At 47.1% G+C, this 13,843-nt stretch overlaps 1 protein-coding gene across 1 annotated transcript; it reads right to left on the reverse strand.

Annotated features, from left to right (window-relative positions):
* Window positions 1–1,538: 1,538 nt before the first annotated feature.
* Window positions 1,539–8,238, reverse strand: LOC135441591 (hormone-sensitive lipase-like; the record flags this gene model as incomplete). Its single annotated transcript, XM_064701150.1, has 2 exons — window positions 7,413–8,238; window positions 1,539–1,629 (listed from the first exon to the last, which is right to left on the reverse strand). Coding segments are annotated over exons 1-2 (874 nt in total), but the record flags the coding sequence as incomplete, so codon positions are not given.
* Between the last annotated feature and the right edge of the window lie 5,605 nt (window positions 8,239–13,843).

The raw sequence follows: 13,843 nt of genomic DNA on the forward strand, positions 1-13,843 counted from the left end.
AAAAAACCCCAAAATCACCCCCCAAAAAATCCCAAAAATATCCCAAAAATCTGCCCCAAATTCACCCCAAAATTCAGCTAAAAAACCCCAAAATCACCCCCCAAAAAATCCCAAAAATATCCCAAAATCCACCCCAAAAAACCCCAAAATCACCCCAAAATCAGCTCAGAAATCCCAAAAATCCACCCCAAAAAACCCCAAATTCACCCCAAAATTCAGCTAAAAAACCCCAAAATCACCCCCAAAAAAATCCCAAAAATCCACCCCAAAAAACCCCAAATTCACCCCAAAATTCAGCTAAAAAACCCCAAAATCACCCCCAAAAAAATCCCCAAAATCCACCCAAAATCCGCCCCAAAAAATCCCAAATTCGCCCCAAAATTCAGCTAAAAAACCCCAAATTCACCCCAAAAAATCCCAAAAAATCCAAAAATCCACCCCAAAAAACCCCAAAATCGCCCCAAAATTCAGCTAAAAAACCCCAAAATCACCCCCAAAAAATCCCAAAAATCCACCCCAAAAAACCCCAAATTCACCCCAAAATTCAGCTAAAAAACCCCAAAATCACCCCCAAAAAAATCCCAAAAATCCACCCCAAAAAACCCCAAATTCACCTCAAAATTACCCCAAAAAAATCCCAAAAATCCACCTCAAAATCCACCCCAAAAAACCCCAAATTCACCCCAAAAAACCCCAAAATCCGCCCAAAAAACCCCAAAAATCCACCCCAAAAAACCCCAAATTCACCCCAAAAAAATCCCAAAAATCCACCCCAAAAAACCCCAAATTCACCCCAAAATTCAGCTAAAAAAACCAAAATCACCCCCAAAAAATCCCAAAAATCCACCCCAAAAAAACCCAAATTCACCCCAAAATTCAGCTAAAAAACCCCAAAATCACCCCCAAAAAAATCCCAAAATCCACCCCAAAAAACCCCAAATTCACCCCAAAATCAGCTCAGGAATCCCAAAAAAAAACCCCAAAATTCACCAAAAAAATCCCCAAATTTCATCCCGGAAAACTCAAAATTCACCCAAAAATTCCCAAAATTCTCCCCCAAAATCCACCAAAATTTCCCAAAAAAATCCACCCAAAATCCCAAAAAATTCACAAAAATTGACACAAAAATGTCCAAAAATCACCAAAAAAAACCCCAAAAAATCTGAAATTCCCACAAATTTTCCCACCAAAATTCCCAAAAAAATGTACCCAAAAAACCTCATTAAAAACACAAAAATTGCCCAAAAAAATCCAAATTTCGCCAAAAAAACTCCAAAAAATTCCTAAAAATTCCGCAAAAATCCCAAAAAATTTCAAAATACCCAAATTTTCCCAAAATTCCCAAATTCCCTCAAAACAACCCCAAAAATTTCGAAAAAAGCCACAAAAATTGCCCAAAAAAATCCAAATTTCACCAAAAAAAACTCCAAAAAAATTCCTAAAAATTCCGCAAAAAATCCCAAAATTCCCCCAAAAATTCCCAAAATTCCATAAATTTTGCCCAAAATTCCCGTTTTTCCCCAGGTTCGGTGTCTCACCGATGGCGGGCTCGCGGCTGCCGTAATTCTCGCCGAAGGACACGAGGCCGATGGCCAACGTCTGCAGGAACGGCCGGAGCGACGGCACAAACTGGAAATTAATGGTCAGTGATGGTCAGTGATGGTCATTGATGGTCATCAATGGTCATCAGGAGCCATCAAGGGTCAGTGATGGTCAGTGGTGGTCAGTGGTGGTCATCAATGGTCATTGGTCACCAGTGGTGGTCATGGATGGTCATCAATGGTCATCAATGGTCATCAATGGTCATTGGTCACCAGTGGTGGTCATGGATGGTCAGTAATGGTCATCAATGGTCAACGATGGTCATTGGTGGTCAGTGATGGTCATCAATGGTCAGTGATGGTCATCAATGGTCATCAATGGTCCACGATGGTCACTGGTGGTCATCAAGAGTCATCAATGGTCATCGATGGTCAGCGATGGTCATCGATGGTCATCAATGGCCATCAATGGTCATTAGTGGTCATGGATGGTCATCAAGGATCATCAATGGTCAGTGATGGTCATCAATGGTCATCCATGGTCATCAATGGTCAATGGTGGTCATCAAGAATCATCAATGGTCATTGATGGTCATCAATGGTCAGTGATGGCCAACGTCTGAAGGAACGGCTGGAGCGACGGCACAAACTGCGGACAGTGATGGTCATCCATGGTCATTGATGGTCAACGATGGTCATTGATGGTCATCAATGGTCATTGGTCACCAGTGGTGGTCATGGATGGTCATCAATGGTCAACGATGGTCAATGGTGGTCATCAAGGATCATCAATGGTCAGTGATGGTCATCAAGGGTCATCAATGGTCAGTGATGGTCAGTGATGGTCATCAATGGTCATCAATGGTCATCAATGGTCAGTGATGGCCAACGTCTGCAGGAACGGCCGGAGCAACGGCACGAACTGCGGACAATGGGCAGTGATGGTCAGTGATGGTCAGTGATGGTCATTGATGGTCATCCATGGTCATCAATGGTCATCGATGGTCATCGATGGTCAACGATGGTCAATGGTGGTCATCAATGGTCAGTGATGGTCATCAATGGTCAGTGATGGTCATCAGGGGTCAGTGATGGCCAACGTCTGCAGGAACGGCCGGAGAGACGGCACGAACTGGGAATTAATGGGCAGTGATGGTCAGTGATGGTCATCAATGGTCAACGATGGTCAATGGTGGTCATCAAGGGTCATCAATGGTCATCAGGGGTCAGTGATGGTCATCCATGGTCATCAATGGTCAGTGGTGGTCATCCATGGTCATTGGTCACAGTGGTGGTCATGGATGGTCATAATGGTCATCAAAGGCAACAATGGTCAATGGTGGTCATGATGTCATCAATGGTCAACGATGGTCAACAATGGTCAATGGTGGTCATCAATGGTCAACAATGGTCAATGGTGGTCATCAAGGATCATCAATGGTCATCAGGGATCAGTGATGGTCAGGGATGGTCATTGATGGTCATCAGGGGTCAGTGATGGCCAACGTCTGCAGGAACGGCCGGAGCGACGGAAGAACTGGGAAATGGCATGAATGGTCACTGATGGTCAGTGATCATATGGTCATCCATGGATCATGTGATGGTCATCGATGGTCAACGATGGTCATCAATGGCTATTGGTCACCAGTGGTGGTCATGGATGGTCATCAATGGTCATCAATGGTCATTGGTCACCAGTGGTGGTCATGGATGGTCAGTAATGGTCATCAATGGTCATCAGGGGTCAGTGATGGTCATCAATGGTCATCAATGGTCAACGATGGTCACTGGTGGTCATCAAGGATCATCAATGGTCATCAGGGATCAGTGATGGTCATGGATGGTCAACAATGGTCATCGATGGTCAGTGATGATCATCAATGGTCAACGATGGTCATCAATGGTCAGTGGTGGTCATCAATAGTCATTGGTCAGTGGTGGCATGATGGCAGAATGGTACAATGGTAACAGTCAATGGGTCAGTGATGGTCATTGATGGTCATCAATGGTCATCAATGGTCACATGGTCAGTGTGGTCATCAATGGTCATCATGGTCACTCAGTGTGGTCATCGATGGTCATCATGGTCATGATGGTCATGGTGGTCATCAATGGTCAAGATGGTCAACGATGGACGGGCATCAATGGTCATCAAGGGTCAGTGATGGTCATGATGGTATCAATGGTCAGTGTGGTCATCAAGGATCATCAATGTCATAGGATCAGTGATGGTCATTGATGGTCATTGATGGTCATCAATGGTCATGTGGTCATCATGGTCAGTGGTGGTCATGATGGTCTCGATGGTCAGTGATGCCAAGTCATCAGGACCAGCAGAGGACGGCACAACTGCGGACAGTGGGCAGTGATGGTCAACGATGGTCATCAATGGTCAACAATGTATCAAGGTCATTCAATGTAGTCAGGATGGTCATGATGGTCATCGATGGTCATCAATGGTCATTGATGGTCAATGGTGGTCATCAAGAATCATCAATGGTCATCATGGTCACAATGGCCATCAATGGTCATCAGATGGTCAATCCGTGGTCATCAATGGTAAGCGATGGTCAATGGTCATCAATGGCATCAATGGTCATCAATGGTCATTGATGGTCAATGGTGGTCATCAAGATCATCAATGGTCATGTGGTCATCAATGGTAAGCGATGTCATGAGGTCATCAGGTCAATGGTCATCAGTGGTCATCATGGTCATGGATGGTCATGGATGGTCATCAAATGAATCAAGGTCATCAATGGTCATCAGGATGGTCAGTGTGGTCATCAATGGTCAACAATGGTCAATGGTGTCATCAAGATCATCAAGGTCAGTGGTGGTCATTAGGGGTCAGTAATGGAGATGGCCAAAGTCTGCAGGAATGGCACAATCTGCGGAACCCAAACGCCGGCACAGCGAGGGTCAACCCATGGTCAACCCAACCAAGACTGACCAACCAATGGTCAACCCAACCCAACCAATGGTCAATGAGGTCAAGATTGGCCAACCAATGATCAACGAGGTCAACCAAAACCAACCAATGGTCAATGAGGTCAAGATCAACCAACCAATGGTCAACCCAACCAAGCGTCAACACAACCAAGATAGACCAACCAATGGTCAATGAGGTCAAGATTGACCAATCAGTGGTCAACAAAGACCAACCAATGGTCATGGAGAACAAGATTGACCAACCAATGGTCAACAAAGATCAACCAAGCCAAGAGCAACCAACCAATGGTCAATGGAACCAAGAGTGACCAACCAATGGTCAATGGAGATCAATGGAACCAAGAGTGACCAACCAATGGTCAATGGATGCACAAACAGACAACCAACCAATCAATGGAGATCAATGGAGCCATGAGTGACCAACCAATGGTCAATGGAGATCAATGGAACCAAGAGCAACCAACCAATGGAGATCAACCAAACCAAGACCAACCAACCCAACCATCCCAAACCTTCTGAGAACTTCCACAAACTCCATAAAACCTCCAAAAAACCTCAAAGAACCCCAAAAAACCTCAAAAGAACCCAAAGTTCCTCCAAGGTTCCTCACCTGGAAGCCCAAGCACCTCCTGTAGAAGCAGCCGTTGGCAATCGTTTGGGCAACCAAAGCAAGGGCAAACCAACCAATGGTCAATGGAACCAAGAGTGACCAACCAATGGTCAATGGAGATCAATGGAACCAAGAGCGACCAACCAATGGTCAACCAAGAAAAGAGCAACCAACCAATGGAGATCAACCAGACAACAACCATAGACAACCAAACCAAGCATCCCACATAACCTTCCGAGAACTTCCAAACTCCATAAAACCTCCAAAAAACCTCAAAGAACCCCAAAAAACGTCAAAAGAACCCAAGAAGAACCCAAAACTTGAGATGTTCCTCACCTGGAAGCCCAAGCACCTCCCGTAGAAGCAGCCGTTGGGCATCGTGGGCAACCAAAGCAAGACCAACCAACCAATGGTCAATGGAACCTGACAAGAGTGACAACCAATGGTCAATGGAGATCAATGGAGCAACCAACCATGGAACCAACCAATGGATCAACATATGCCAAGACCAACCCAACCAATCGAGCTTCCATGGAATCAATAGAGCCAAAGTGACCAAACCAATGATCAAAGAAACCAAGACTGGAACCAACAATGGTAAAGACGTTTCATGTGGAACCAAGAGCGACCAACCAATGGTCAATGGAGATCAATGGAACCAAGAGCAACCAACCAATGGTCAATGGAGATCAATGGAACCAAGAGACACAACCAACCAATGGAGATCAACCAACCAAGACCAACCAACCCAAGCCATCCCAAACCTCCGAGAACTTCCACAAACTCCATAAAACCTCCAAAAAACCTCAAAAACCCAAAACAAAAACCCAGAAGAACCCAAAAAAGTTGACGTTCCTCACCTGGAACCCAAGCACCTCCTGTAGAAACACCCGTTGGCATCGTGGGCAACCAAGCCAAGACCAACCAACCAATGGTCAATGAGACACAACCAATGGTCAACCAAGAAAAGAGCAACCAACCAATGGAGATCAACCAAACCAAGACCAACCAACCCAACCATCCCAAACCTTCCAAGAACTTCCACAAACTCCATAAAACCTCCAAAAAACCTCAAAGAACCCCAAAACACCTCAAAAGAACCCAAAGTTCCTCCAAGGTTCCTCACCTGGAAGCCCAAGCACCTCCTGTAGAAGCAGCCGTTGTGCATCGTGGGCAACCATGCCAAGACCAACCAACCAATGGTCAATGGAACCAAGAGTGACCAACCAATGGTCAATGGAGATCAATGGAACCAAGAGCGACCAACCAATGGAGATCAACCAAACCAAGACCAACCAACCCAACCATCCCAAACCTTCTGAGAACTTCCACAAACTCCATAAAACGTCAAAAAATCCAAAAAAAATCCCAAAAAACCACAAAAAACCCAAAGTTCCTCCAAGGTTCCTCACCTGGAAGCCCAAGCACCTCCCGTAGAAGCAGCCGTTGTGCATCGTGGGCAACCAAAGCAAGACCAACCAACCAATGGTCAATGGAACCAAGAGTGACCAACCAATGGTCAATGGAGATCAATGGAACCAAGAGCGACCAACCAATGGAGATCAACCAAACCAAGACCAACCATCCCAACCATCCCAAACCTTCCGAGAACCTTCCACAAACTCCATAAAACGTCAAAAGAACCCAAAAAAAAATCCAAAAAAACCCCCAAAAAACCCCAAAGTTCCTCCAAGGTTCCTCACCTGGAAGCCCAAGCACCTCCCGTAGAAGCAGCCATTGGGCATCGTGGGCAACCAAACCAAGACCAACCAACCAATGGTCAATGGAACCAAGAGTGACCAACCAATGGTCAATGAGAGCAACCAAGTAAAGAGCAACCAACCAATGGTCAACCAAGAAAAGAGCAACCAACCAATGGAGATCAACCAACCCAACCATCCCAAACCTTCTGAGAACTTCCACAAACTCCATAAAACCTCCAAAAAACCTCAAAGGACCCCAAAAAACCTCAAAAGAACCCAAGAAGAACCCAAGAAGAACCCAAAAATTGAGATGTTCCTCACCTGGAAGCCCAAGCACCTCCCGTAGAAGCAGCCGTTGTGCATCATGGGCAACCAAGCCAAGACCAACCAACCAATGGTCAATGGAGATCAACCAAGTCAAGAGCGACCAACCAATGGTCAACCAAGAAAAGAGCAACCAACAGATGGAGATCAACCAAACCAAGACCAACCAACCCAACCATCCAAACTACCGAGAACTTCCAAAAACTCCATAAAACCTCCAAAAAACCTCAAAAAACACCAAAAAATCCCAAAAAATTCTGAAGTTCCTCCAAGGTTCCTCACCTGGAAGCCCAAGCACCTCCCGTAGAAGCAGCCGTTGTGCATCGTGCTGAACTCCCGCAGCACCACCTCGCTGATGCTTTCTCCATCTTCCTCCTCCTCCTCCTCCTCCTCCTCCTCCTCCAGGTCCTTCCTCACCTTCTCCCCGTCGGGAAACAACCGCCCGTCCTTGGACACCTCCGCCATCTTGACGGCCAGCACGGCCATGGCCCGGAGCTGCCCCAACGCCGCCGCCACGGCCTCGAGCTCGGCGGCGCTGGCGCCGGCCCGGAAGAAGAGGCTGCGGCGCCGGGCGGCCACGTGGCGGCAGCGCTGGACGGCGAGCTCCAGGCACACGCGCAGCACCTCCAGCAGGCTCCGGTAGCCGTTACCGGGAGTGGCGGGGTCGAGGTCGAAGTCGGGGGCGATGTGGGAAAGGCGGGACAAGGCGGGGCCAAGATGGCGGCCGTGGCGGAGGAGGGAGGAGAAAGCGGCGGCGAGGCGGCGGGAAGGGGTGGAGACGGGGGCAGAACCGGAAACACCGGAACCGGGAACACCGGAAATGCCAGAACCGGGAATCCCGGAAACACCGGAACCGGCAATCCCGGAAGTGGCGGAACCAAAAATGCCGGAACCAAAAATGCCGGAAATGGAGGAACCCGGAACGCCGGAAATGCCGGAACCGGAAATGTCGGAATTGCCGGAACCGGAAGTGTCGGAATCGGGAAGTTTTTGGGGGTTTTGGGGCGGGGAGAAGAAGTCCAGGTTGTCCTTGGCCAGGAATTGGAGGGACTGGAGGAGATCCATGGTGGGATTGGGGGGGGTTACTGGTTTATACTGGTTTGTACTGGGAGGGGTTAAAAGGGGGTTTGCGGTTACTGTTTATACTGGGAGGACTGGAGGGATTGGGATATACTGGGATCAAACTGGGAGGGACTGGGAGGGAGTTTGGGGTTACTGGTTTATACTGGGAGGGACTGGGAGGGGTTAAAAGGAGATTTGAGGTACTGGTTTATATGGTTTATACTGGGAGGGGTTAAAAGGGGTTGGGGTTACTGGTTTATACTGGGAGGACCTGGGATATACTGGGAGGGACTGGGATGGGGTTTGGGGTTACTGGTTTATACTGGTTTGTACTGGGAGGGGTTAAAAGGGGGTTTGGGGGTTACTGGTTTGTACTGGGAGGGACTGGGAGGGGATTGGGATAAACTGGGAGGGACTGGGATGGAACTGGGAGGGACTGGGAGGGAGTTTGGGGTTACTGGTTTATACTGGGAGGGGTTAAAAGGAGATCTGAGGGTTACTGGTTTGTACTGGTTTGTACTGGTTTGTACTGGGAGGGGTTTAAAAGGGAGTTGGGGGTTACTGGTTTATACTGGGATGGGGTTTGGGGTTACTGGGAGGGACTGGGAGGGTCCTGGAAGGTCCAAACTGGTTCAAACCGGTTCCAACTGGTCCAAACTGGTCCTGGGGCAGGTCCAAACTGGTCCAAACTGGTTTTGTGGGGGTGCTGGAAGTTCCAAACTGGTCCAGACTGGTCCGGGGTGGTTTGAAACGGTTTCCAACTGGTTCAAACTGGTCCTGGGGGGGGGTCCTGGAGCGGTTCCAAACTGGTCCAAACTGGTCCCGGGAGATTCTAAATGGTCCAAACTGGTCCTGGGGCAGGTCCAAACTGGTCCAAACTGGTTTAAACTGGTCCTAGGGCAGTTCCAAACTGGTCCTGGAAGGTCCAAACTGGTTCAAACTGGTCCTGGGGGGGGGTCCTGGAGCGGTTCCAAACTGGTCCAAACTGGTCCTAGGGCAGTTCCAAACTGGTCCTGGAGCGGTTCCAAACTGGTCCAAACTGGTCCTGGAGTGGTTCCAAACTGGTTCAAACTGGTCCAAACAGGTTCTGGGAGGGTTCCAAACTGGTCCAAACTGGATGAACTGGTTTGGGAGGGTCTGGAAGGTCCAAACTGGTTCAAACTGGTCCTGTGGGGGTTCCAAACTGGTCCAAAACTGTCCTGGAAGGTCCAAACAGGTTCTGGGAGGGTCCATGGAAGGTCTGAACTGGTCCAACTGGTTTTGTGGGGTCCTGGAAGGTCCAAACAGGTTCTGAAAGGTCCAAACTGGTTTGGAGGGTCCTGGAACGTCCAAACTGGGATGAACTGGTCCTGGGAGGTTCCAAACTGGTCCAAACTGGTTCTGGGAGGGTCCTGGAAGGTCCAAACTGGTCCTGGAGCGGTTCCAAACTGGTTCAAACTGGTTTAAACTGGTTCTGGGAGGGTCCTGGAAGGTCCAAACTGGTCCAAACTGGTCCTGAAAGGTCCAAACTGGATGAACTGGTCGAACTGGTCCTGGAAGGTCCAAACTGGTCCAAACTGGTTCTGGGTCGGTTCCAAACTGGTTCAAACTGGTCCTGGGGGGTTCCAAACTGGTCCTGGGGCAGTTCCAAACTGGTCCAAACTGGTCCTGAAAGGTCCAAACTGGGATGAACTGGTTCTGGGAGGGTCCTGGAAGGTCCAAACTGGTCCAAACTGGTCCTGGGGCAGTTCCAAACTGGTCCAAACTGGTCCTGGAAGGTCCAAACTGGTTCTGGGAGGGTCCTGGAAGGTCCAAACCGGTCTGAACTGGTCGGGACTGGGAGCTCCGGGTCCCTCCGGGCTCTGCAGCCCCGAGCTGGGGGGGGGGAGGGGCGGGGGGAGGGGCGGGGCCTGGGGCCCCTCCCCCACCCTGGGGAATTGAGAAATGGCCCCAAAAATTCCCAAAAAATAATAAAAAAATCCCCCAAAAAAATCCCCCTAAAATGCCCCAAAAAAACCTAAAATTCCCTCCAAAAATCCCCCCAAAAATCCCCAAAATTCCCTCCAAAAAATCCTCCCAAAAATTCCCAAAAAAATCCCCAAAAAAAGCAAAATTACCTCCAAAAACCCCCAGAAAATCCCCTCAAGACCCCCAAAAAACCCCAAAAAATCCCCTCAAAACCCCCCTAAAAAATCCCAATAAATCCCCCCAGAAATCCAAAAAAACCCAAAATTCCCTAAACAAAACCCCCCAAATAATCCCCCACAAATTCCCCAAAAACCCCCTCAAATCCCCTCAAAAACCCCCATAAAATCTCAAAAAAAATCCCCCAAAAATCCCCTGAAAACTCCCAAAAAACCCTCAAAAAACCCCCAAAAATTTCCTCCAAAAATTCCCCAAAAAACCGAAAATTCCCTCAAAAAAAACCCAAAAATATCCCAAAAATCCCCTCAGAAAATCCCCTCAAAAATCCCCCAAAAACCCCCAAAAAATCCCCCAAAAATCCCCAAAAAACCCCAAAATTCCCTTTAAAAATCCACAAAAAATCCCCAAAAACCGAAAATTCCCCCCAAAAATCCCCCTGAAAATCCCCCAAAAAACCCCAAAATTCCCCTAAAATTCCAAAAAAATCCCCAAAAAATCCCTAAAAATCCCCCAAAAAATCCCAAAAACCCCAAAAATCCCCCAAAAATCCCTCAAAAACCCCAAAATTCCCTCCAAAAAAATGCCCAAAAATCCCCAAAAAAATCCCCTCAAAAAACCCAAAATTCCCTCCAAAAATCCCCACAAAATCCCCAAAATCCAAAAATCCCCCAGAAAATCCCTCAAAACTCCCAAAATTTCCCCAAAAAATCCCCTCAAAAATCCCCCAAAACAAAAATCCCCAAAACCCCCAAAAATTCCCCAAAAAATCCCAAAAATCACCAATCCCAAAAATTCCCTTAAAAATCCACCAAAAAATCCCAAAAATAACCCCAAAAATCCCCAAAATCCCTCAAAAACCCCCAAAAATACCCTCAAAATCCCCCAAAAATCCCCCAAAAATCCCCGAAAATCCCCCAAAAAACCCCAAAAATCCCTCAAAAATTCCCAAAAAACCGAAAATTCCCTCCAAAAAAAACCCCAAAAATCCCCCAGAAAATCCCACCCCACAATTCCCTCAAAACCCCCAAAATTCCCCCAAAAATCCCAAAAAATCCCCCAAAAATCCCCAAAAAATCCCTCAAAAAACCCAAAATTCCCTCAAACCCCCAAAAAACCCCAAAATTCCCTCCAAAAAATCCCCAGAAAATCCTCTCAAAGCCCAAAAAATCCCAAATAATCCCCTCAAAATCCCCCAAATTCCCCAATTCCCCCAAAAATCCCAAATAATCCCCTAAAAATTCCCATTTCCCAAAATCCCCCTAAAAATCCCAAAAAATTTCCCCCAAAAAATCCCCAAATAATCCCCTCAAAAATCCCCAAAAAATCCCCCAAAAACCCCCCAAAAATCCCCCAAAAACCCCCCAAATTTCCCAAAAAATTCCCCCAAAAATTCCCAAAACCCCAAAAAATTTCCCCAAAAATCCCCCAAAAAATCCCAAAAATTTCCCAAAAATCCACCCCAAAACCCCCCAAATCCCCTCCAATCCCCTCAAAACCCTCCTCATCAATCCCATTTTCCCCAATTATCCCAAAATCCCCCACCAAAAATCCCAAAATCGCCCAAACCCCCCCACCCCATCCCCTCCCCCACCCCCAAATTCCCGCTGGCGTGGGGAGGGGATCCCGGTGTGGGGAGGCTCTGGGATCGATTTTTGGGATTTTTGGGTTCCGGAGGGGATTGAATGGGAAATGTGGGGAGTTGGGGATTTTTAGGGGAATGGGGGGATTTTGGGGGATGGATTGGGATTTTTGAGGGATTTTGGGATTTTTTGGGATTTTTTTTGGGATTTTTTTGGGATTTTTGGGGGGATTTTGGGGATTTTTAGGGGATTTTGGGGGATTTTTGAGGATTTTGGGGGATTTTTGGGGATTTTTGGGGATTTTTGGGTTATTTTTGGGATTTTTGGGGATTTTGGGGATTTTTGAGGGGATTTTTGGGATTTTTGGGGGAATTTGGGGATTTTTGAGGGATTTTGGGAATTTTGGGGATTTTTGGGGTTTTTGGGGATTTTGGGGATTTTTGGGGAATTTTGGGGGGATTTTGGGGATTTTTGGGGATTTTTGGGGGAATTTTTGGGGGATTTTGGGGGAACTTTTTGGGATTTGGGGATTTTGAGGGATTTTGGGGTTTTGGGGAATTTTTGGGGGAATTTTTTTTGGGGATTTTTGGGGTTTTTGGGGGTTTTGGGGATTTTTTTGGGGATTGGGATTTTTTGGGGATTTTTGGGGGATTTTTGGGGTTTGGGGTTTATTTTTGGGGGATTTTTTTGAGTTTTATCGTGGGGGATTTTTGGATTTTTTGGGGAATTTTTGGGGATTTTGGGGTGGATTTTGGGGGAATTTTGGGATTTTGGAGGATTTTTGGGGGATTTTTGGGGACTTTTAGGGAATGGAGAATTTTGGGTTTTTTGGGGATTTTTGGGGTGAAAATTTGGGAATTTTTGAGGGGATTTTGGGGTTTTTGGGGGGGTTTTGGAGGGAATTTTTGGGGATTTTTGGGGATTTTTGAGGGGATTATTTGGGGGTTTTGGGGTTTTTTAGAGGGAATTTTGGGGTTTTTTGGGGGGAATTTTGGGTTTTTTGGGGGATTTTTGAAGGGAATTTTGGGGATTTTTGGGGATTTGGGGGGGGATTTGGGGATTTTTTTGGGAGTTTTCGGGGATTATTTTAGGGGATTTTTAGGGGATTTTTGCATATTTTTTGGGGGGGGAAATTTTGGAGTTTTTTTCGGATTTTTTGGGGGAGTTTGAGGGGTTTTTTTGAGATTTTTTGGAGATTTTTGGGAGGGATTTTGGAAGATCTTGGGGAATTTTATGGGGGAGATTTTGGGGAATTTTTCCCACCCTTTTCTCCATTTTTCCCTTTTCTCTCCTTTCGCCCTCGTTTCCCCCCAATTTTGTAACTTTTCGTTCGATTTTTTCTCATTTTATAACTTTCCCCCACTTTTTATCAATTTTAATTCAATTTTTTGCCACTTTTTAATCATTTTTTCTCATTTCCCTCCAGATTTTGCCAATTTCGAGTCAATTTTCCTCAATTTTCCTCAATTTTTATCAATTTTGGGTCGATTTTCGTCAATTTTGGGTCGATTTTGACCAAATTTTCGCCAATTTTCGGGGATTTTTTTTCCCTTTCCGCCCCCTCCCCCCTCTCCCCCCCTCCCCTCCCCCCCCCCGGCCTCTTTCCCCTCCCCCACCCCAATTTTGGGGCCCCTCCCCCCAAATTTTGGGGTCCCCCCCGGGCGCTCCCACCTGTGGCTCCCCAGCCCCGCCACTTCCGCACACGTGACCCGGCAGCGACCAATCGGCGCTCTCCTTCTCCGCAGGGGTGACTCCATTCCACCAATCAGCTCGCGGGGATTCCCCGCTCACGTGATAGAAATTGACCAATCAGATGAGGGACTCGCTGGTCCGTCGCCATGGCAACGCGGCCTGCAAGGCTTCAAAATCGAGGCTGAAAATGTCGCCAAAATGTCCCAAAAATGACAAAAAACGCCTCAAAAGTCCCCAAAATTTTCCTGAGCTGAC

This window comes from Zonotrichia leucophrys, unplaced genomic scaffold, assembly GCF_028769735.1.
Source record: "Zonotrichia leucophrys gambelii isolate GWCS_2022_RI unplaced genomic scaffold, RI_Zleu_2.0 Scaffold_361_52446, whole genome shotgun sequence".
NCBI classification, from domain to species: domain Eukaryota; kingdom Metazoa; phylum Chordata; class Aves; order Passeriformes; family Passerellidae; genus Zonotrichia; species Zonotrichia leucophrys.